Source organism: Hylobates moloch, unplaced genomic scaffold (genome assembly GCF_009828535.3).
Source record: "Hylobates moloch isolate HMO894 unplaced genomic scaffold, HMol_V3 SCAFFOLD_39, whole genome shotgun sequence".
Classification (NCBI taxonomy): domain Eukaryota; kingdom Metazoa; phylum Chordata; class Mammalia; order Primates; family Hylobatidae; genus Hylobates; species Hylobates moloch.
The window spans coordinates 478568-503202 of NW_026652314.1; the positions used below are offsets into that span (position 1 = coordinate 478568).

General features: G+C 37.3%; 1 protein-coding gene across 8 annotated transcripts in view; it reads right to left on the bottom strand.

Annotated features, from left to right (window-relative positions):
- LOC116463509 (chromodomain-helicase-DNA-binding protein 2) overlaps positions 1 to 24635 on the bottom strand; it is a 143824-nt gene that overhangs the window by 53250 nt on the left and 65939 nt on the right. For 7 of the 8 annotated variants that reach the window (XM_058434679.1, XM_032146640.2, XM_058434680.1 and 4 more), the window contains 7 exons: positions 24403 to 24527; positions 19888 to 20104; positions 17640 to 17729; positions 16503 to 16693; positions 5537 to 5725; positions 1219 to 1381; positions 728 to 880 (listed from right to left, as the gene is read on the bottom strand). In XM_058434679.1, the coding sequence (XP_058290662.1) occupies positions 728 to 880; positions 1219 to 1381; positions 5537 to 5725; positions 16503 to 16693; positions 17640 to 17729; positions 19888 to 20104; positions 24403 to 24527 (1128 nt within the window). Of the gene's footprint in view, positions 1 to 727; positions 881 to 1218; positions 1382 to 5536; positions 5726 to 16502; positions 16694 to 17639; positions 17730 to 19887; positions 20105 to 21488; positions 24528 to 24635 lie in introns of those variants that run through there. The other variant, XM_058434684.1, reaches the window with a different exon arrangement.

Genomic DNA, 24635 nt, shown 5'->3' on the forward strand with positions numbered 1-24635 from the left:
CCGTCAAAAAAAAAAAAAAAAAAAAAAAATCAAAGCACTATAAACATATGCCAAGAGACAAGGTAAATTGCATATATGTCTATGTGTCTATAAATAGATCAGAGAATAAGTTTCTACTAGATTATATACACCTAGAAAAATGTTATTATGCAGAAGAAATTTTTTCCCCGTAGGAGACAACTGTGTGAAGATAATAACTCCAGTTAAAGAACTCCACAGAAAAAAGGGGAAGCCATCATCATTTACTTCAGGGACTAGCAAGGTTTTAAGTACCAGTGTTCTGCTATGTTCCCAGCCTCACAGCCAGGGTCAGCTTTTAGGGTCAGCTTTTGGGGTGAATGTCTGATACTGCCCTCTCCTTCTAGGATTTGGGCTTCTGGAATTGAGCTCACACTTACTTCCTCTCTACTTTCACCATACACATGCAGTAAGATGCCATCTGACATCCTTTTTTTTTTTTTATCTTGCCCAGTTTGACTTTCTCTAATCCTCCCCACCCACCTTCAAAAAAAGAATGGTCTCCTCATGACCACTTTCATATGGTAGCCTGAAGGCATGAAAGTAAAAATTAAGACCCTCCTGGAATCTTAACCTTAACTTCTTTGAAACAAGAAACTCTTACTTCCTACTTTAACAAGCAAAGCATACAACCCAGTGTAGGAAGGTTAGGGAGGGGAGGCGGGAGACAGATTGATTCCCCCCACAGCAATTACTGAAATCACCTTACCTGGAAAGGATAGTGTTTAATAGTTAGGTATTCAGCCAGGATATCCAACATTCTCACCATCTGAGAGAAGATAAGCACTCGATTCCCCCTTTCTCGAAGTCTTGTCAACAGTTTGTCTAATAAAATCAGCTTCCCACTGCTCCTTATGAGGGACTGAAAATTTAAAAGACATTCCAATAACTATGTTGAAACACAAATTTTAATCTTCCCTAATCTCTAAAAATCCGTATTTTAAAAATCATCTTAAAGCTTTCTGAAGCCCTTAGCAACGTGGTTGACCAGCAATTCCCAAAATGTTCTTTTTCCCATAAAAACATTTATAAGTGATACTATACTTTCCAAATCATTCATAGTTACCTTTTTTCTCCCATTTTTAAAGCTTCCTTTGATGATCCTTGATAGGTCACCAAGGAGGAAAAGAGCATTCTGATGAAAAGCACCTAGAGAAACTAAGCGTTTTTTTGAGAAAGTAATTATGAGGAACTACCTACCAGAAGAATCTCCTGTCCATTTTCCCTTTCATTTTCTTCAGGGGGTTTAATCAGATAGCAGTGGTTGCAACATTTTTTCAGTTCCATCACAATATTAAGAAAACCAGATGTGCTGCCTCTTGTTCCTTTGGCAAGAGCCTTGTAATTCCTGGTCAGAATCCACCTGCAAATTAAAATGATAATGATACTACTAGATACAAAAAAAACAGAAAGTTGCAGGTACTAGAAGAGTATAACAGAAAGTAGTAGTATTGTGGGAAAAAAAGAGGCCTAAAAAAGTTTAAGAAGCAAAGAAGAATATTTCCTTTTGTATCTCCTGCCATCTAATCATAATCTTTCACATCTCCAGTCAGAATTAGGAATGTTTAAGATTCTGCTGGATATTTCAACCTCACTGAACACAGGAATATTAGAAGAAAACAACTCTCTCTACATGTACACAACACACACATATGCTTTACATATATATAGACACACACACACATACATTTTACATATTTACACACACATACTTTACACATATTTAAGTGTGTGTGTGTACACAAAGGCTGAGAATCCTAAATGTGAAAATCTAAAATGTTCCAAAATGGCACTCAAAACTTTCTGAGTGCCAGTATGACGCTCAAAGGAAATTCTCATTAGAGCATTTTAGAGTTCTGATTTCCAGATTTGGAATGCTTAACTTGTAAATATAAAGCAAATATCCCAAAATCTGAAATACTTCTGGTCCCCAAGCATTTTTGATAAGAGACTCAACCTGTGTGTGCATATGTGAATGGAAAATGACTGTCACTGAAGCACTCTTCACTGAAATATAAAAATCAGAAATAAGCTAACATTATGAGGTTAAATAAATTAAAACATACCATAAAATAGAGGCTATATACCCATTTTAACATTGTAAAAAAGTATTTTATCTGACAAAATAATTTATCAGTATGTTTTCTACCCAAATTTGGAGGAGAAATACAAATATATTCATGTATACCGATGTATATTCCTTAACCATAAACTCCAAAATATTAAGAGTACATTTTTTCCTGAGTGGTGCAATTTCTTCATGCTTCTCTTAGAAATCACACTTTAGGAATCTATCTTCACTGCAGAACTATTTATAAAAGTAGGTAAAACAATCTAAATACCTACCACAAGGAAACTGGTTGAATAAACCATACTATATATCCTCAATGGAATACTATGCACCGTAAAGGCCTATCTCTATAAGCTACTATGGGGTGCTCTTCAGCACGCATCATTAAGGAAAAAAGGAAGGCAGAGAAAAGTGTATACGGTATGCTACCACTTACCTAAGAGAAAGGAGGATATTCAAAGTTAAAATGCATTTGCTTTTATTTAATAATTAAAAGTTAAAGAAAGGATAAGCATTAAAATGTTAAAAAATAATAATAATTATGGGCCAGGTGCGGTGGCTCACACCTGTTAATCCCAGCACTTTGGGAGGCCGAAGGGGGCAGATCACCTGAGGTTGGGAGTTCGAGACCAGCCTGACCAACATGATGAAACCCCATCTCTACTAAAAATACAAAATTAGCTGGGCGTACTGGTGCATGCCTGTAATCCCAGCTATTCGAGAGGCTGAGGCAGGAGAATCGCTTGAACCTGGGAGGCGGAGGTTGAGGTGAGCTGAGATCTCACACTCCAGCCTGGGCAACAAGAGCGAAACTCCATCTCAAAAAATAATAATAATTACCTATGGGGAAAGATGGACTAGAATGGAGGGAAGAGGGACGGAAGCTACATTTCTTTGAACATACCGGGCTTTGTAGGTTTGCCTTTGGAAATCTACAAATATTATAATTTAAAAACAAAATTAAAGCAATCCCTAAAAATCAAAACTAAAATGAAATAAATCTATGTATCCATTAGTGGCCTAAAGACACAGAAGAAAAACTACCTCGAGTACTTTAAAACTCTTCCACTTCTTATGGTATATAACCTTAAAAAGCAAAAAAATAAATAAGTAAAAACAAAACCTGTAAAAAGAAAATCCTGTTGCAGTGAGCTGAGATCGTGCCACTGCACTCCAGCCTGGGTGACAGAGTGAGACTCCATCTCAAAAAAAAAAAAAAGAAAATCTTAACCTGTTTTTACTATTCTTATTGTTGGTGGTAGTATTAGCTTTGTTGTATGTATAGAATGAATTCGCTTGGTGTGGTTGGGAAGTGAGATTTTTAGCATGGCATAAGATCAGTAAGATCAAATAAAATCTCTGTGGTACTGTTCATCACGTATTTTTACCATTAAAAACAAATTTCCCGATTCTGTCCATGTTTGTTGCATTTGCAAAGAGCATCCCTAGTGCCCAGTATGTGGTCTCCCAATACCATTTCCTCATCTTTGCCATAGTCCATAAACCATCAGAGAGAGGCCAGTCTTCTGAGGATCCTTCAGACTCAACAGCCTTGGACTCCAGGGCACTGCGGAACCCGACAGTCTATGAAGTCACACCCAGAAGTGAGGTTTGGTGGGGATGGGTGCTGCTCTACAGTGGGAAGTGCAGAAGGGCCTATGCCTGTGGACAGGGATTGCGGGGAATGCTGGTGGCCCTGAAGTAACTCTGCTCACTTTCTTTGGCTCTCTAGTGCTTTCCTCAATCCTGCATGTTGTGCAGCCTAAAGGCAACAGAATATTAGCCAGGACTCTTAAACTGCATGTGACAAAAATTCAACTAAATCAGCTTAAGCAAACTGGAAGTATCTAGAGTAGCCAGAAAAATCATACGATCAATCAACACCCAAAATAGCACTGACCAACTGACACATTCATGTTGTTACTAAGGTAACACTATTTCCCCTTTTACATTTTATAGTATTAAACTATTTTCAGAGGAAAAACAGAAACAAACAAATACCATTTCCTAGTAAAGGAGTATGTAGAACTTCTTGGATATATGGCTGACTCTACTTCTGGGGCAGGAAATGTGCAAGATGGATGTGGAACACTTTATCATTCCAGATAGCAAAGAAACTATCAACCTACTGTTACGGTTATGTCAAAAGGACTCCAACAACCAACTTGAATAAGTTCCCACTAGCTAAAAATGGGACTGTTAGAGCATGAATATGGATATTAACTCCGACAGAATTAAACATAAATACGTGTAGTTGATGAGTTCATAATTATATCAAAGTAAATCTCATTGGTCAAAACCTTTGAAGAAAAGTAGATCTTTTCCTTTCAAAATGGCGAAAGTAAAAAAGAATCTTATTCTGCCTTTCCTATATGAACTGTTCCTCAGCTGACATGGGAAAGTTTCTTTTTATAGAAGTATTCCACCTAATAAACAAGTGAGTGATAAAATTTGAATATCACCCTTTTGTACTCTCTAATGAATTAACAGGTCTAGGCAACGCTCATCATTAGTCACTAACATCACAAAAAAGGACATTTATCCTGTGAAACAATATTCCTCTGCCTCTAAAGTCACACTGAATCTGAGTCTAATCAAGCCTTTACACTTACTTATGAGTATACAGAAAACACAGTTCAGAGGAAAAGTGGTTTTTAAAAATTTTTTTTATTTTTATAGAGATGGGGTCTCACTGTGCTGCCCAGGCTGGTCTCAAACTACTGGGCTCAAGCGATCCTCCTGCCTCAGCCTCCCAAAGTGCTGGGATTATAGGCGTGAGCCACCACACCTGGCTGAAAATATTAAAGAATGCCATGGAGCTAGAATCAGCAAAATCCAGACTGTGAGAAAAGTCTACAAAACATAAATTCAGTTTCCTGACTCAAAAAATTTATAAGGCAAGGAAAAATAAATTGATTAAAATATACTTAAGAGACATACCAACCAATCAAAATGCATGGAGCTTACATAGATCCCAAAACAAGCAAAATGCATGGAGCTTACATCGATCCCAAAACAAGCAAAATGGCACATGCACAAACGGAGATATACATACATGTATATGACAACCAGGAAAAGGTAAACACTAGATATTACAAAACTGTTAAGGAATTATTAAAAAATTTTAGACATAACAACCGTATTGAAATTTTGCTTAATAACAACAAAACGTTGGGAGGCCGAGGTGGGTGGATCACCTGAGGTCGGGAGTTCAATACCAGCCTGACCAACATGGAGAAACCCCATCTCTACTAAAAATACAAAAAAAATTAGCTGGGCGTGGTGGTGCATCCCTGTAATCCCAGCTACTCGGTAGGCTGAGGCAGGAGAATCGTGAGACTCTGTCTCCAAAAAAAAAAAAATATATATATATATATATATCTCCTATTTAATAGTTTCATGGTACTGATCTCTAACCCTTTAGGCCTAACCCAAACAAGAACTTACTTGTAATACTGTTTCTGAAGGGCTGACATCTCCACCCTGAGAATCTGTTCCACTTTAGCAGGAAGGGATTTCTCCACATCTTTTTTGACTCTCCGGAGAAGGAAAGGCTCTAGCACCTTATGAAGACTCTGGTAGCCATTCTCTCTCCCTTTCCCATGGTCTTCTTCAAAATCTTCCCAAAATTCAAACCTAGGAAAGAAACAGTATAGTGTTATTTAGCCACATTGAGGAAAAGAAGAATAGGAAAAAAAACTGTAAAAAAATGAATCTTTCCCATAAGGAAAGACAAAATTATCAATCACTAGAGCTCTTAAATAGAAGGGAAAACAAAAAGGGGAAAAGCAAAACGAAATCAACTCCATCAGTCTACACTGGATAATAGCACGTTTCCAATTCTCAGACTGAATTCAGAGTTAATAAAATATTTCAGTCTATCATGTAACCAACATCATCTAGAACTACTCAGTAACTACTCAAAGCACATGCCCTCTGGTAAGATGGAAGGTCAGAGATAGCCGGTGCCAGTACTGCCAATGGACACAACAGCCTCAAGAGAGTCACCGTCGTTTCTGAACTCACAAATAGTCATTTCTTTTTTTTTTTTTTTTTTTTTGAGACAGAGTCTCTCTCCGTCGCCCAGGCTGGAATGCAGTGGCGCAATCTCGGCTCACTGCAACCTCCACCTCCCAGGCTCAAGTGATTCTCCTGCCTCAGCCTCTCAAGTAGCTGGGATTACAGGTGCCATCGCCTTAGTAACACCTGGTATGGGCTGAAACAATCATCTACAGGGAAGCAGATTATATGATCTTTTGGGGTAGACATCTAAAGTTGTCATTAAAGCCTACAGCTTGACAAACCTAAGGTAAACTGTATTTTCTCACACTGCTATGCTATTAAGCAAATACTCCAAGAACATAGAATAGGTGAGGAATTAAAACTAATAATTAAAATGCACAATGAAAACTGAACTATCTCTGGCCGGGCGCAGTAGCTCATACCTGTAATCCCAGCACTTTGGGAGGCTGAGGCGGGCGGATCACCTGAAGTCAGGAGTTCGAGACCAGCCTGGCCAACATGGTGAAACCCCATCTCTACTAAAAATACAAAAATTAGCTGGGCATGGTGGCGAGTGCCTGTAATCCCAGCTACTCTGGAGGCTGAGGCAGGAGAATCACTGGAACCCAGAAGACGAAGGCTGCAGTGAGCCAAAATCATGCCATTGCACTCCAGCCTGCGTGACAGTGAGACTCTGTCTCAAAAAAAAAAAAAGAAAGAAAGCTGAACTATCTCAATGATGGAGATGATACCTCACACCCTAAATGTGTGAAGTGACTGGAAATCAGTAGAAGTAGAAATATCACTATATCAGGCTATTTTCTGAATACCTGAGAGACAATTTCAATAAGCTAATTTACCTAACACGTTATAATAAATTAAAACTTTACTAATCTAAAAAATTAAAAGTTTATTTCCAAGATTTACTTCCTCTACGTTTTAGGCAACAAATATTTTCACCTGCCTACTGTACTTTTATTATATTAAGGGAGTTAATATAAGACACTAGTTCTTGATCTACACACACTGAAGAGATATAAGTATCATTTATTTGTTTATGAATTCTCTATGGCTGCTTTTCCTCTAAACAGCAGAGATGAGTGGCTAACAATGACTGTGTGGGCTGTGAACCAAAAATATTTACCATCAGATTCTGAGTTTTTTGTTTGTTTGTTTGTTTGTTTGTTTTTTGAGAAAGAGTCTCGGCTCTGTCGCCCAGGCTAGAGTGCAGTGGTGCAATCTCGGCTCACTGCAAGCTCCGCCTCCCGGGTTGACGCCATTCTCCTCCCTCAGCCTCCCGAGCAGCTGGAACTACAGGCGCCCGCCATCACACCCGGCTAATTTTTTGTATTTTTAGTAGAGACGGGGTTTCACCATGTTAGCCAGGATGGTCTCGATTTCCTGACTTCATGATCTGCCCGCCTCAGCCTCCCAAAGTGCTGGGATTACAAGCGTGAGCCACCACGCCCAGCCTACTATCAGATTCTTTAGAAAAAGTCTGCTGCCCTGAAAACAATTATTAATTTATAATATAAAATACATATATTAAATATAATATATAATTTTATAATTAAAATATATTATTAATTTATAATATTATAGAAAAGGTATAAGGTCATAGTGGTGATGTATAAAGACACCATGTTACATCTAAGGATTCATATTTTAGATAAATCCCTGCTATCAACTTCTGTATTTAATATTTGTCTCTCACAGAACTAGAAAAAATTCTGATCTTTGTAACTGCAGAACACGGAATTTTAGAAAAATAGGTTACTTTAGTAAGGACCAACAAAGGAAATTAAACCAAAGCAGTTAAAATGGTATGCTAAAAGTCACACAGTAAATACGTAAAAGGAAAAGTGCAAAAAAAATTAAGAGATTGCCCTAGACGACAGAAATAGAAATTTTAAAAATCATCCCAACACTAAAAAACGTAATCTCTGAAATACATGCTATCAAACTGACTTGTTTTCTGGGGTAAATCTGAAGTATATATTTGCACATGATGGTCTTTATAAGCCGAATTTTTCAATCTTGTCGTATCTTTTTCTACCTTTAATACGAAGTTCCATGCTTTGCAAACAGTACGTACAAAATGAAGCTATTGATTGATAAGTATTCACAATATGGTTAGTCATTGTGTACTCTCTGTCAGAGCCACCCTGCAGGAAAGGCACTGAGACTCTATACTAAGGAAACAGAATTTCAGTTGGTTAAACAGAGGACTAACTTGGATTTTGAAACAATAGCCTGTAACATTTGAGTGGGGAAGTTCAAAAGCTATTTGACTAAACCTAATTCTCTCCTTTACAATAGTTTTTCTTCAGTGGATCCTTTCTTCAAAAGCTGTGTAGAGTCCTAAGGTACCTCAGGAACTTCTGCTGAGGATGAGGCAAAATACTTCCCAAGACTATAGTTACCCATACAGCAAGCTCAGGCAGAAATAAGGGCAAATCTGAACTCCTTAACTAATTGGTTTCCTTTTTATATACACATCTTTGTGAACAACAATTTTGAAACTTTATTTGAAAATGACAATGCTTTAAACACAAAATTTTCAAAGAAAAAAATATCTCTTTCACAGAAAAAATCTTGCATCTCTAACTCTAACCTATCATTCCACAATTGATTCAACTGGCCAAAGGAAAATTTTGGAAAGAGACTCCCTGAATGATAAAGTAATTGAAAGTTCCTCTCTCCAATTACGAAAGAAGGATATATGACATTTTTCCAAACATAGCCCATGCTGAGTGGAATGCCACAGCTGATTAATGGCAGGAAAAAGCTAATTATGACCACTTAGGAGCAAAAATCCCTACCATCCACTTCAGCAGCTAGGTACACAAAAGCAAATCATGGCTAAGTATTCACTGGTAGAAACTACATACCACAATTCTTTTTCTATAAAAACAAGCACAGGTGTTCCCACTGTGTCTCATAACTCTTACTATGTAGGGTGATCTTACTCTCAATGGTTTTAGGAAGGATGTATTTTTTTCTCTTAGAACTTGAAGTTCAAAGGACACTGGCCTTGGTCACAGAAGATTTGCTATTGATCTTGGTCTATCTACGTACTGACTATGTGATACGGGACACCTTTTAATTATCTAAGCCAGCATATTCTTATTTGCAATATGTAAATAAAGGAAGCCCTTCAGACTAAAAGAAAGCAATACCCAACAGCGACCTGAATACACAGGAAGAAATGAAGATCACTGAAAATGATCAAATATATGGATAAATATGAAAGATAATATATATATATTTTTCTCTTTTCTATATGTCCTTAAAAGACAAACCTGTGGAAAGCAATAATTATATCCTTGTATTCTTGGATTTATAACATAAGGAGTGAAAATGGAGCTACAGTCGGGCAAAGTTGCCCTATTTTACCAGAACTGAGTCAGTACTAACCTGAAGAAGACTGATGCATACAATAATCCCTAGAGCAATCAATTAAAAACTTTTTAATAGCAAAAAATTAACAGGAATTAAAATGACACACTGAAAAATACTTGCTGAAACAGAAGAAGGCAATAAAGGAGAAAGTGGAACAAAAAAGATGTAAGACATATGGAAAACAAATAGTAAAATAGTAGAAATAAATCCAACCATATTATTAATTCTGTTAAATGTGAATGAACTAAATATTCCAATCAAAAGGCAAGGATTATTTGCCTGGATAAAAAAGGTACATCCAAGTACAGGTTGTCTATAAGACATATTTTAGACTTACAGAAAGAAGTTAAGTTGAAAGTAAAATGATGGAAAACAGTATACCATGCAAATGGTAACCAGTTCAAATGATGGAAAACAATATATCATGCAAACAGGAATCAGAAGAGAGCTGAGGAGCTATAATAAAATCACACAAAATGGATTTACAAAACAATAAATATCATTAGAGGTCAAATGGGGCATTCTGGTATTGACCAGAAAAAGGTCAATACCTCAGGAACATACAAAAGTTATGAATGGATACATACCTAACAGAACAACCCCAAAATACATGAAGCAAAAAATGACTAGAAGACAAAAACTCAACTACGGTTAAAAATTAAAATATTTCATTCTCAATAATTCAAAGTACAACTAAACTGGCAGTTAGAAAAGATATAAAAGTCTTGAACAACACCATTAACACCACACTGAACGGATATTTACAAAACACCAGTCAAACAAAGGCAGAATACAGATTATTCTTTACAAGCACTTACGGGACAGTCTCCAGGAAAGAAAGCATACTATGACTATTTAATAAGGCATAATAAATTCATGTAAAGCATGTTCTCTAAGATAAAACTGAAGTATAAGACATTTGGAAAATCCCTAAATATATGGATATTAAACACCATCCTTCTGAAAAACCCAAGCTTCAAAGAATAAATCACAGAGAATTTAGAAAATAGATGAAATCAAATGAAAACAAAAACACAAAATTATCAATACTTATGGGATGCAGCTAAAGCAGTACATAGAAGTAAACATACCTTTAAACAACTAGAAAAGAAAAAAGTTTTACATCAATAATCTAAACTGTATCTTAAGAGAAAAAGAGAAAATTAAATGAAAAGCAAGCAAAGGACGGAAACCTTTGAGAGTGGAAATAAATAGAAAAACAGAGGGGCCGGGCACGGGGGCCCACACCTGCAATCCTAGCACTTTGGGAGGCCAAGGCAGGCAAACCACAAGGTCAGGAGTTCAAGACCAGCCTGGCCAACTTGGTGAAACCTCGTCTCTACTAAAAATACAAAAATTAGCCAAGTGTAGTGGCAGGTGCCTGTAATCCCAGCTACTCAGGAGGCTGAGGCGGGAGAATCGCTTGAAACTAGAAGGTGGAGGTTGCAGTGAGCTGAGATCGCACCCTGCACTCCAGCCTGGGCAACAAATGCAAAACTTCGTCTCAAAAAAAAAAAAAAAAGAAAAAACAGAGGAAGAAACCAATGATGTCAAAAGTTGGTTCTTTGAGAGCATCAAAATTGTTAAGCCCTTAGCTAGAACTGACCAAGAAAAAGAGCTAAGATACAAATTACCATAATCAAAAAAATTAACTTTAATCACTATTGATTCTTAAAAGAATCTACCAGGCACAGTGGTTCATGCCTATTATCTCAGCATTTTAGGAAACAGAGGCGGGAGGATCACTTGAGCCCAGACGTTGGAGACCAGCCTGGACAACTCAGCAAGATCCCATCTCTACAAATAACAAAAAATAAATTTTAAAAATTAGCTGGGCATTGTGGTGCACACCTATAGTCCCAGCTACTCAGGAGGCAGAAGTGGGAGGATCCCTTGAGCCCAGGAGTTTGAGGTTACAGTCAACTATGATCATACCACTGCACTCAGCCTGGGTGACAGAGAAAGACCATGTCTCTTAAAAAAGAAAACTAAAATTAAAAGGCTGAGAGCATACTGTAACTTTATGCCAACAAATTAGGACAAGTTAGATGAGATAGACTAACTCCTAGAAAGACATAAATTAACAAAACTAAGTCAAGAAGAAACAGAAAACTTAAGTGAACCTGTAACTGGAAACCAGGTTAGTCATTAAAACTTTTCCCACAAAGTGAAGGTTGACATGGCTACAGTGGTGAATTCTAGTAAATATTTAAAGAAGAAATAACACTAAACTTACACAAACTCCTTCAGAAAACAGAAGGGAAAAACTCTCCAATTCATTTTATGATCCCAAAACCAAAGCAACGTAAACAGCAAAACAAAACAAAAAGCTGTAGACTAAAATCCTAATTAAAATCAAAAACACAGATGCGGCCAGGCACAGTGGCTCACGCCTGTAATCCCAGCACTTTAGGCGGCGGAGACAGGCAGATGTAGATCAGTTAAGGCCAGGAGTTCGAGACCAACCTGGCTGACATGGCAAAACCCCACCAGCCGGGCATGGTGGTGCATGCTTGTAATCCCAGCTACCTGGAAGGCTGAGGCATGAGAACTGCTTGAACCTGGGAGGTGGAGGTTGCAGTGAGCCGAGATCGTGCCATTGCACTCTAGCCTGAGCAACAGACAGAAACTCTGTCTCAAAAAAAAAAAAAAAGCACCAAATAGATGCAAAAATCTTTAACAAAATATTAGCCAACTGAATCTGGCAACGCATAGAAAGTATTAAACACTGTCAACAAGTCAGATTTATGCTAGAAAAAAAAAAGTTGGCCTAATGTCTAAAAAGCAATTAATGTAATATACTATATTGTTAAAGGACAAAACCACATGGTCATCTCAACAGACACAGAAAAAAAGCATTTGACAAAACTTAATATCCATTCTTTATTAAAACCTCACAAACTAGGAAGAGAAGAAAACCTCCTCAACCCAATAAAGGTTATCTACAAAAAAAATCTATAGCCAACATCCTGCTCCCGCCAATTCTAGTTAAGATGGAGGTTCCTGCCAATACAATAAGGCAAGAAGAAGAAATAAAAAACATCCACTTTGAAAAAGAAACCTTTAGGTACAGAAAACATAATCCTGTCTATAGAAAAATACTAAGAAATACAGAACAATATACACATACATACACACACACACAGTAGAAACAGTAAGTTTATCAAGTTTGCAGGATGTAAGATCAATATACAAAACCCAACTGTAGTTCTATAATAGGTTATATTTTTAAAAATTCCACTCAAAATAGTTAGAATTAAAATAATATTTTAAATGTATAAGATTTCTAAACTAAAAACCACTAAACACTGAGAAAAATTATAGAAAATCTAAATAAATGGAGAAAACTTTCCATGATTATGGATTAGAAGACTCAATATTAATAATTTTGCTTTAATTGATATATGATTCCACACAATTTCTATCAAAATTCCATATTTTTCTTGCAGATATTAACAACCTGATCCTAAAATGTATATGGAAGTACCAAGAACTCTAGAATAACCAAAACAATTTTGAAAAAGAAGAAAATGGAACTTGTATTTCTCCATTTTTAAAAAGCAGTCTAGGCCGGGTGCAGTGGCTCATGCCTATAATACCAGTACTTTGGGAGGCCAAGGACGGTGGATCACTTGAGGTCAGGAGTTCGAGACCAGCCTGGCCAACATGGCAAAACCCCATTTCTACTAAAATACAAAAAATTAGTTGAGCATGATGGTGCGTGCCCGTAATCCCAGCTACTGGGGAGGCTGAGGCAGGAGAATCGCTTGAGCCCGGGAAGCAGACGTTGTAGTGAGCTGAGATTGTGCCACTTCACTTCCAGCCTGGGTGACAGAGCAAGGCTCCGTCTCAAAAATAAAAATAAAAAATAAAAAAGCAGTTGAAAGCTACATTAATCAAGACAGTGTGACATTAGCAGAAGGACAGAAATATGTATTAATAAAACAGAACTGACAGTCCAGAAACAAAGCATGACATTTACGGTGTCAACTGAGTTTCAACAAAGGTGTCAAGGCAATTCAATGGAGAACAGATATTCTTTTCAACAAGCGATACTAGAACAATTTCCCAAATTCTACTGCAAAAAAATGAACTAAGGCACTCACACTTCACACTATAAACAAAATGTAACTCTGACCTAATATATAAGTTAGAACTTCTAGAAGGAAATAAAGAAGCAAGTCTTCGTTTCCATAGGTTAGGCAAATCTGTCTCAGATATATCTAAAGCACAATCCATACAAAGAAATCCATAAATTATACTTCATCAAAATCAGTAACTTTTTCTCTTTGAAAGACGACATTTAAAAAGTGAAAAGAAGCCACAGATTGGGATAAAATATGTTCAAATTATATACAGATGCTCCTCAACTTACAACAGGGTCATGTCCTGAAAAACGCATCGTAAGTTGAAAATATTGTTAAATCAAAAATGTATTTAATAGGGACCGGGCGCGGTGGCTCACACTTGTAATCCCAGCACTTTGGGAGGCCGAGGCGGGCGGATCACGAGGTCAGGAGATCGAGACCACGGTGAAACCCCGTCTCTACTAAAAACACAAAAAAAATTAGCCGGGCGTGGTGGCGGGCGCCTGTAGTCCCAGCTACTCGGAGAGGCTGAGGCAGGAGAATGGTGTGAACCCGGGAGGCGGAGCTTGCAGTGAGCCAAGATGGCGCCACTGCACTCCAGCCTGGGCGACAGAGCAAGACTCCGTCTCAAAAAAAAAAAAAAAAATGCATTTAATACACTTAACCTACCAAACATCACAGCTTAGCCTACCCTAAATGTGTTCAGAACACTTATCATTAGACTATTGAGCAAAATCACCTAACACAAAGCCAATTTTATAATAAAGAGTTGAATATCTCATGTAATTTATTGAATATTACACTGAAAATGAAAAACAGAATGGTTGTGTTTATTCAAAATATACTTTCTATTGAAAGTGTATTGCTTTCATACCACTGAAAAGTCAAAACATTTCACATCGAACTATAGAAAGTTGGGGACTGTACTGATAAAGCACTTGTACTTAAGAATTTTTTTAAAGAAATAAAAAACCTCTCCAACTCATCATAAGACAAACAATCCCATTTTTTTAACCCATTTATGATGGAGGTTGCAATTTTTTGAATTTTTGCAATCAGATCTTGGCAATGACCTTGAGCAGTAGGATATAAATAATTCCCACATGCTGAGAGTTCCAATGACGGAACACGAGGCCTGAGTTAAATGCCAAAACACTTGAATAGAAATTTCACCAAAGACATACCAATGGCTAATGAACACATGAAAAGACGTTCAACATCATTAGTCATTAGGGAAATGCAAGTCAAAACCACAATGACACTCATTCGCCTGAATGGCTAGAATCAAAAAGACTGACAAGGCACCAAGTCCTGGTGATGACACAGGGAAACTAGAACCTTCAAACATTTTTGGTAGGACTGCACAATGGTAGTCACTTTAGAAAGCAGAGTGGTAGTTTCTAAAATGTTAAATATAAACTTTCCAAACAATCCAGCAACTCTATTCCTAAGTCACTAAGCAAGAGAAAGAAAAACATATGTCCACACAAAGATATAATAACCCCAAAACAAAGCAATCCAAATGTCCATCAACTGGTAACTGGATGCAATGAAATATTATTACCCAATAAAACAGAACACCTACTGACAGACTCTGACATGAAGGAATCTCAAAAAAATATGCTAAGTGAAGGAAGCCGGAAACAAAAGCCTACATATTAGGATTCCACCTCTATAAAACTTCTAGAAAAGGTAAATCTCTAGAGACAAAAGCTGATTATTGGTTGCGTAAGGCTATATGTGGAAGCAGAGGTTAACTGCAAACAAGCAAGGGGAACTTTTTGGGATGAAGAAAATGTTCTAAAACTGGACGATGATGATGGTTGCAAACTATAAATTTACTAAACAAATTTAAATTTAAAATTTAAAAAATAAAAATAAAAGTAAAAAATAAAATTTAATCCTGAATTAAAAAAAAAAGATTGTAGAGCGTATACCTATCAATTGAACAACTATTAACTGAATTGTTTACTGTGCACCAGGTGCTATTCTAGGCAATGTGAACCAGCAATGAATCAAGCAAACAAAATCCCTGCGATTTTCATACATAATTTAATGACATGAGATGAATGAGAACATAAATTCAAAAAGAGATGCTATATAGAAACTTAAACAGGTTAGGGATAAGATGTCTAAAGGGCTACTTTAGGTTAGGCAGTCTGCAAAGATTTCTGAAAGGAGGTGGTCATATAAGATGAGCTGAAGCATTAAGGTGGTTGGCCATGTGAAGATAAGAAGAAATATAATTCTAGTCAAGAAGGAATAGTAATGGCTTGGCATGTTTAAGGGACAGGAAGATGGCCGAATGGCTGAAGCATAATGAGTGATGGAGAAAGTGGATGAGAGGAATCAGACTATTATCAAGGGGCCAGACTGAGTGGGGTCCTCCAAATTAATGAATATAGATGTTATTCTAAGTATCACTGAATACCATTGGATAATTTTAAGTTTTATGAAATGTGCATATCATCTCTCCCTTAAAAATCTTTTCAATAAGCACATTCCACAGTTCTTTAGTAATATGTGAATAAGATGTAAAGTTGATGTTTCGGCTATCAGATATTTGAGTGTAACATACTTTTCAGTGCTTGTGTACCTTGTATATTTCATTTTACTTATATTGATTATCTTATACCAACAGTGAAAAGGTCTGCTGTTATCTATTTAACAATTATTTCCCAAGTGCATTAACTAATTCAGCCTTTCAGCAGACGATACTGCTTTCCTCCTTAACAGGCTAATTTCTGTGGCTTCTTTCATTGATTATGAAACATTTTATTACTGCCATCCCTGCCTCCATTTGATGCTTTGCTTTCCCCAAACCATGCCATCTGTTTTCCCTAAGGTCTACTAAGAAAGTTAAAAAGCATTGGCATTTCAGACATTCTAGCATCTTTTGAAATACACAGGAAGGAGCTTACTTCTCCGGCATAATAAAGTGCAGCAAGGACCAGAGCTCTTTGAGGGAATTCTGAAGAGGGGTCCCCGTAATCAGGAGCCTATGGTTGGACTTGAAATCAATCAGAGTTTTATACAATAAAGAGTCATCATTCTTCAACCGATGGGCTTCATCCACTCCCAGAAAGGCCCAGTTAATACTGCCCAGCACAGTCTAAAGTAAAAACAAAACAGAACGAGCCACCAGGTCAGAAGGGAACCCAAAAATGCTTTCAAGTGTTAATTATCTCTGTATAAATACCATTACAAAGGTATAAATAGACACATTTATTCTTCACTGACAATATATATCAGGACTCTTCTGTTTATTCTGTTAGTTGCCAGATTGGTAGCTATTCAAAAGAGAGTATCATCATCTAAAAGGTATAGGTGGGCCTCTATACCAGTTATTACTGCATGCCCCACAGCAAGAACACAAAAATTGCTATGCTGGGCAAAAATAAAATAAAAAACCACATGATTCTGTATTCTCCCCTTAATTATGGTCCTTCTCTTGCCTATTCTATACCCCAACCCTGAAGCACACAAACACCAAGAGCCACCAAACTCAACTTGTTTGCACTTAATACCAATGGGATCTACCTACCACATATATTTCTTTAGCAGAAAGGCGGTATTTAAAGAGCTTCTTATTTTTGTCCTCCTCACAAAGACCATTCACATCATCTTTTCTGGAGAAATGCCTTAACAATGATACAATAGGAAATGCCTAAGATGACATTCAAGGCAAATACCTGAGATGGCATCCAATGACTGACAATAATCTCAGGTAAGTTACTGACCTATTCAATACCCTTTCATTCTGTTTAATTCAATTGGACTTGGTGACCTAAGGTCCCCTCATCTATAGGGTTCTGTTTTCTATTTATAACCTTAATATCCTTTGTAAAGTAATTTTTCTGGTTGTTCATTTGCTTGCTTTTTGAAATAAGAGAAGAAAAGTAACATGGCAAGTAGGAGGTACAGACCCTACCATTTGTTTTTTTATTTTTAACTTTCATGTATTTATTTTTAACATGCTCCACAGAAAAGTAACAGACCCTATCATCTGGACAAGTCGCACTGGAAAAGATTTAGCCTTTTAGATACTAATTACACACCTTATCTTTCAAGAGGATCTCATATGTTGTTATAAGTGCGTTGAACTTCAATCTTTTGGTTTGGGAATGAATCCATTCATATTCCCTTATCTAAAAGAAAAAAACATAATTAAGACATAATTTCTACTTCTACCTTTCTATATCACATAAGTGTTGTGATCGATGTAATAGAAACATGCCAAATAAAAAATAAATCTGATTAGAATTCAATGAATATCTCACATTCTAAAATGACCTAAGCAACCAAACTATAAAGCAGTAAGAGTTAGAATTAAAAACACTGACCACTGAACAGCAAAAGCTTTATTGCCAGAATCAGAAGAAACTGGCCCCCAGAAACACATCTAATGAAGAAAATGCACTTCAATAGCTACTGAACCCTGGCGATTTGAACTCAACAAGGGATCTCCCAGATCCTTAGAAATTTCTTTTAAAGGCCGGGCGTGGTGGCTCACGCTTGTAATCCCAGCACTTTGGGAGGCTGAGGCGGGCGGATCACGAGGTCAGGAGATCGAGACCACGATGAAACCCCGTCTCTACTAAAAATACAAAAAATTAGCCGGGCGTGGTGGCGGGCGCCTGTAGTCCCAGCTACTTGGAGAGGCTGAGGCAGGAGAATGGCGTGAACCTGGGAGGCGGAGCTTGCAGTGAGCCGAGACTGTGCCACTACACTCCAGCCTGGGCGACAGAGCGAGACTCCGTCTCAAAAAAAAAAAAAAAGAAAAAAAAGAAAAAAAAATTTCTTTTAAAAATGCAATTTATTTACTTTTTGAATAGGAAAATACATATATTAACAAGTAAAACAAATTCCAACCTTTGGAATTTCATCAACCATAGACCAAAGAGATATGTCCCCCAACAAAAAGGGAGGCTTATAAGATGAAAATGTAATGCAATACGCATGATAATGTCAATGTAAAAGAACACAAAGATGAGCACATTCATACTGAAGTATAACTGGACACTCAGCAAGCACGAAGACTCATGACAAAGCTCTTGCAGTTTGGCTATCAAGTTAGGAACTGGAGAACGAGACAGTAAGTGCCTGCAGGTGATCGCCACCAAGTAGGGGTAAAAAGAACAAAGAAAAGAAGAACTGGAGATAGCAAAGAAAATTTCTCTGACTACAATTTTTTAGAGTTCATTTTCTTTGTCTGCAATCATTTTTGGAATGTAGTACTTTAAGCTATTTACTTGTAAACCCATAAATGTCTCTTTTTTCTTCTTTAATGGTTAACAAATGATTTAACAAAGCTAAAACTGTACTCTTAGAAACTCAAAATTAGGCCAATGAAATCAGCCAGTGTTTAAGTTACACAATTTTAATGAGTATTTACTAAAAATAAATTTGAATTTGCATGAAAATATATGATTACAACACGCAACTCAAATGTTTAAACATTGCTGATGGCTTGCTCTTATTACAAGCAATTTCCCAGAAATAGTTTATATAAGAGCAAAGCTCTGGACTAGATAGATACACCTGTGTCCGAATCCAAGCTCTGCCACATTCTTGCTTGCTAGGGTCACGTGTTAAGACTCTCTGAGTCAATTCTTCAACAGTAGTAGGAAAGAATGCCATCAACTTTGGAGACTATCATGAAGATTACAGGTATTATACATAAAGCACCCAGCGCAACATCTAGCACACAGTAGGTGCCTTAAAAAAAAGTTACTATAAAGAAAAGATCTGCTAAACAAAGATAAACTTAAGTCACTGTGTTCTAAATTCATGATGCCCAAATAAAGTTTGGTAACAGGTTAGGATAATTCTTATTTCTATAGCCCTAAAATAGCTTGTTTTCCTTTACTTTTATTCCTTTTTTATAAGTTATGCAACCTCACTGTTTAAGAAATTAAGAAACAAATTCGAAGAATGATTTTCAGTAATATGTCTATTGAGATAGCAAAACTAATATTAATATTACACAAAGTATTAACTCCATATTATCTCATATAAAGCAGTCTTAGAAGTAAAAAGGGCAGAGAGAAGAAAAATTTAATATTGCAACCCAGCTAAAAGAGATTCCCACGCACATACTGCTGTTGCTTTTTAACTAGTAAGCATATTTGTTAAAGAACATCTGAGTTGCACTTTTGTGACCAATAAACCTCCTAATATTGAGAACATAGCACAGTATCAGAATAATAACCAAAAATTTTACTAATGATCTACTAAAGGCTTTAAGTCAATTTCCAAATTACATTTATAACACAGATTCTATCCCAGCTCTTTTTGTTTACACACCGTATTTCTGCTCATCAGGTCACCTATGTAAACCACTACGTTAATCTCTGGTGCCCAGATTTCAAACTCTCTCTGCCATGAGGTGAGGGTGGATAAAGGGACGACTATAAGAAAGGGGCCATACAGCTGGTGTTGGTGGAACAGGTAGGAGAGGAATGATATGGTCTGGATGGTCTTTCCTAGGCCCATTTCATCAGCAAGGATTACACTATTATTTCTGCAGAAAGAAAAAATAAATAAAAACAAAAAAATCATTAGTTCACCAAAACACAGAATGTGCATAAATAGCAATGACACCAATGCTTCACAATAACAGCCGAGCAAGGTGTCATTCATAAGCCTCAAATGTATTTCTTCTCATCTGCAATTACTTCAGCTTTCGACATAAGGAAGAAAGTAGAAACCATAAAAAGCAGAGTAACAAGTGACCTATCTAGACTTGGATTACTATGACAGCCTTGTCAGACTCTTTACCTTTAGGCTTTTCACATCACCTTCCATAGGCTATCTTTTATCACAGAGAAGACAGGCTTTGTAAAAAGTGAAGACAAGCATGTAACCTTAGACTCCATTAATAGAGAAAGCTATCAGCACTGCTGGTGAACCCTATGGCTGGCCCACCCCATTCCACTGCAGGCCACTGGGTTGTTTAATGCCACAGACACTATTTCCTAGACCTACATGTATAGGTGCATGGGGCTTCTTTTAAATACACATTGGTCTAAAGCAGGGGTAGGCTACAGATCATACTTGTGGACCCCACCCTAGATCTACTAAATAATATATGGAAAAGGGCTGACAAACACCTTTGGAGATTCTGACTCAGGTATTCCTTAGACCAGACCAGGATTCCCCACTCGGGAACCCAGCCGCACAGCAGAAAGTGAGCAGCGGGTGAGTGAAGAGGGAAGCTTCATCTGTATTTTCAGCCGCTCCCCATTGCTGGCATTAGTGCCTGAGCTCCGCCTCCTGTCAGATCAGCAATGGCATTAGATTCTCATAGGAGCATGAACCCCACTATGAACTACACATGTGAGGGATCTACGTTGCACACTCCTTATGAGAATCTAATGCCTGGTGATCTGTCACTGTCTCCCATCACTCACAGATGGGACCGTCCAGTTGCAGGAAAACAAACTCAGGGCTCCCACTGATTCTACATTATATAGTATAATGCAATAATAATAGAAATGAAGTGCACAATAAATGTAATGTGCTTGAATCATCCCGAAACCATCCCCCTCCCTCCTCCCCAGCCTGTGGAAAAATTGTCTTCCATGAAACTGGTCCCTAGTGCCAAAAAGGTTGGGAACCACTACCTTAAAACACAGTTTGAGAAACACTACTCTATAAAATGGGCTAGATTTCAACAGGATATTAATGGAAAAAGAATATCTAAGCAAAAAATTTAAAATTGAAGACACAGTCAGAGTTAGGAAGATATATTTGGGAAACAGAACACAGTCATTTGGCAGGAAATTAGGATTACATGTAAGACGTCAGATTGCAAACATTATAAAAAGGTTCTTGAAAATAAGGACACTGAAAGTTTGCACGTATATAAAATACATGCTTAATCAGCAAATCAGAAAGAACTAAAAGTAATTTACGAGTTAAAGGCAACCTAACTGATTCGAAAAACAAGACATTTAATTCACCAAAAAGACATAATTTCTAAAAATACCTTCTGTGTTGTGCAAAATAGCTAGTTTGAAGGGTAAAATACAGAAACAAAGAAGATCACACTTGGGGAAGGGAGAATGATGATGCCATACCCCTATTCATCTCAGGTACACCTAATTTCCTATACAGTTTAGATGTGGTATATTCCTTTGAATAATTGCCTTCTCATTTCCCTCACTTTTCAATACTATTGAGGAGGAAGCACAGTTAAGTTTCTCCAATATTTCCTGCCCCTATAAAATGCCATTGTCTACATATACAGACTACAGCAGGTTTGAATTGATTCACCTGTTTTTCTGGAACCAGACCAAAATAGCACATTATGTAACGTAACATTCCTGTGACCAGGGCTTAACAGGTGCTTGAGCCCTTTTCAATTCATTTTTATTCCTTTGGTTTAAAGTAAAAAAATGCTGGCCAGGCACGGTGGCTCATGGCTGTAATCCCAGCACTTCAGGAGGCCAAGGCGGGCAGATCACTTGAGGTCAGGAGTTCAAGACCAGCTTGGCCGACATGGTGAAACCCCATCTCTACTAAAAATACAAAAATTAGCCAGGCATGGTGGTGCGTGCCTGTAATCCCAGCTACTCAAGAGCCTGAGGCAGGCGAATTGCGTGAACCTGGGAATCGGAGGTTGCAGTGAGCCAAGATCATGCCACTGCGCTCCAGCCTGGGCAACAGAGCAAAACTCAGTCTCAAAAAAACTAAAAAATAAAAAGTTTAAAAAATGCTGGCCAAGGACTGTACACAAAACACCACGCAACTCTGGATGGGTACATGGCACCTTTGCTCCTAAGAGCCCTCAACTATAATATGAGAGGATTAGATCGCAATTAAAGTTCATCTAACTTTATAACTGTCATTTAGATGAATTAGGTCCCACTATCCTCTAAAAGCAAAAATCATTTTTAAGCAATTCAGAATCATTATATCAAACCCACATTCTCAAACAATCTTCTCAAGACACCTAATTTTCATAACTGAGTATTAAATATTGTATTAGATTTTATCAGATAAAAAGTAGGAGATGGTTCACTTGGGAAAAAGTCACTGTAAATGCATCTCTATGACTAGAAACCTTCCTTTCAGCATTGAGGGGAAAAAATATTTTGTAAGCTGTCCTTTTTTTTTTTTTTTTAAGGTAAAGTCTCGCTTTGTCACCCAGGCTGGCAGGCTGGAGTGCAACGGTGCGAAAATGGTTCACTGCAACCTTGGCCTCCTGGGCTCAAGCAATCCTCCCACTTCGGCCCCCAAGTAGCTGAGACTACATAAGTGTGCCACCATGTCCAGCTAATTTTTGTATTTTTTGGTAAAGATGGGGTTTTGCCATGTTGCATAGGCCTGTACTTCTAATTCTAAATAAGGATTTTTTTGCTTTACTATAAAACACTAAAGACATTAAGAGTTTGCACTTAATTGGGTACTTCGAGAAAGAAGTGTGTAGGTAGGCATTAAAGGTACTTCTTACACCGCATGTTCTGTAAGGATGGCAAAATACATCTATATTGGTTCACTGTTAAATTCTCAAGGACTAATGGATCCCTATGTGAAAAGTAAAAAGTTCCTCTTCAAAGTTTCCCTTTTTGTTAAAGAATAAATAATAAGTGTTAGAAATAATAGTTTCTTTTAGAAATTAACTTCCTTCAAGCTCCCTTGCTTTTTGCTAATAACTCTTTGTTAAGCCCTATGTGGCTGTTAAATATAGGAAGGGAATAAGTATATTCTATGTCCTTGTACTTTAAACAGGTTATTTGTTCTGGACTATAACCCACTCAGACATGTCCGAACATGCCCAGGCATTTCCCGGCTTACAGCCCGCGCCCCTTCCTTATTTGGAAATGTTATTATTCTCCTAGTTTCCCGTAAACAACCCCCTTCCTTTGTTTTCCATTGCGCGTTTATCTATTTAGGAAAGTTTTAAGTTTTTAGCCAATCGGAAACAGTCTAGATTGTGCAGTCCAGCTCCAGCCAATGGAGACAGGACACAGCAGTAAGGACCCGATAAGTCAGGGATAAAAACCTCTGCTTTTCGTTGTTTGGTGTGCTCTCATGACAATTAGGCTTCCAAGAAGCACCCTTTCTGCAGAAAGTAAAATTGCCTTGCTGAGAAAACTCCTTGAGCACTAGTTCTTCTTTTCAGTACCAAGGGACAAGCATTTGTTTCTAACACCTAGCACTTAGTAATTAGGAACTACTTGAAATCGGTGAAGGAAATTTATAAGTACTTCCCAAAAGTACCTTTAAACTTCCAGTGCTATCATTGTCTCATCTTTTTTTTCACCCTCCCCCCAAGATTAATGTGGTCTTATTATAAAAAGGATACTTTCACAGGATCAATCTTCCTCTGAACAGGATAATCCTACAGCCTATATAGGTAGGGAGTGGAGTGAAGGGAGGGGAATCACATTCTCTACTGCACTACTGTAGGAAATGAATTTAAAGGCTTCCCTGGCCTAGAAAGAAAATACATGTGAAAAAGACATTTTCTTCTTTCTTCTGAGTAACTCCTTCCACATTAAAGATTTGGGTGACTTAACTTGCTATTTACACTCATGAGTAACATATGATGATATAGGTTTCTGGCTATGACAAATTACCCACCAAATAATGAAATAACAAAGTATTCTTTAGATCAGAATAAAATGGTATTACACATATATAAAAACTCTCAGGAAGGATTTCTCTCAATCATCTTTTATTTCTGTAATATGCAGTATAAAGATTTCTTGGTTGAGATACAAGGGTGTGAAAAAAGAAAGAAAAATTCTTGACATCTAACAATAAAGAAGCCAGAAACAGTCAGGAAAATTGCACTCATATTTTTCTACCTACTTGCACCAGGAATGAGCAAGCCAGTTTAGACCTTCTAGCTGATAATCTCGAAGTTCCAGATTCTCCCCTCCTAAATATGCAGGTTGTTTCTTTAAAGCTACAAATCGTGGTCTCTGCTTCAGGGCCTGAAAAACAAAAGCCCAAGTCTGAGAAAATTTTCTTACTGCTACTATCTTAAACGCTAGCCACGATTCACACATTCGGCATCAAAGCATAAAAACTTAAATTTCTTT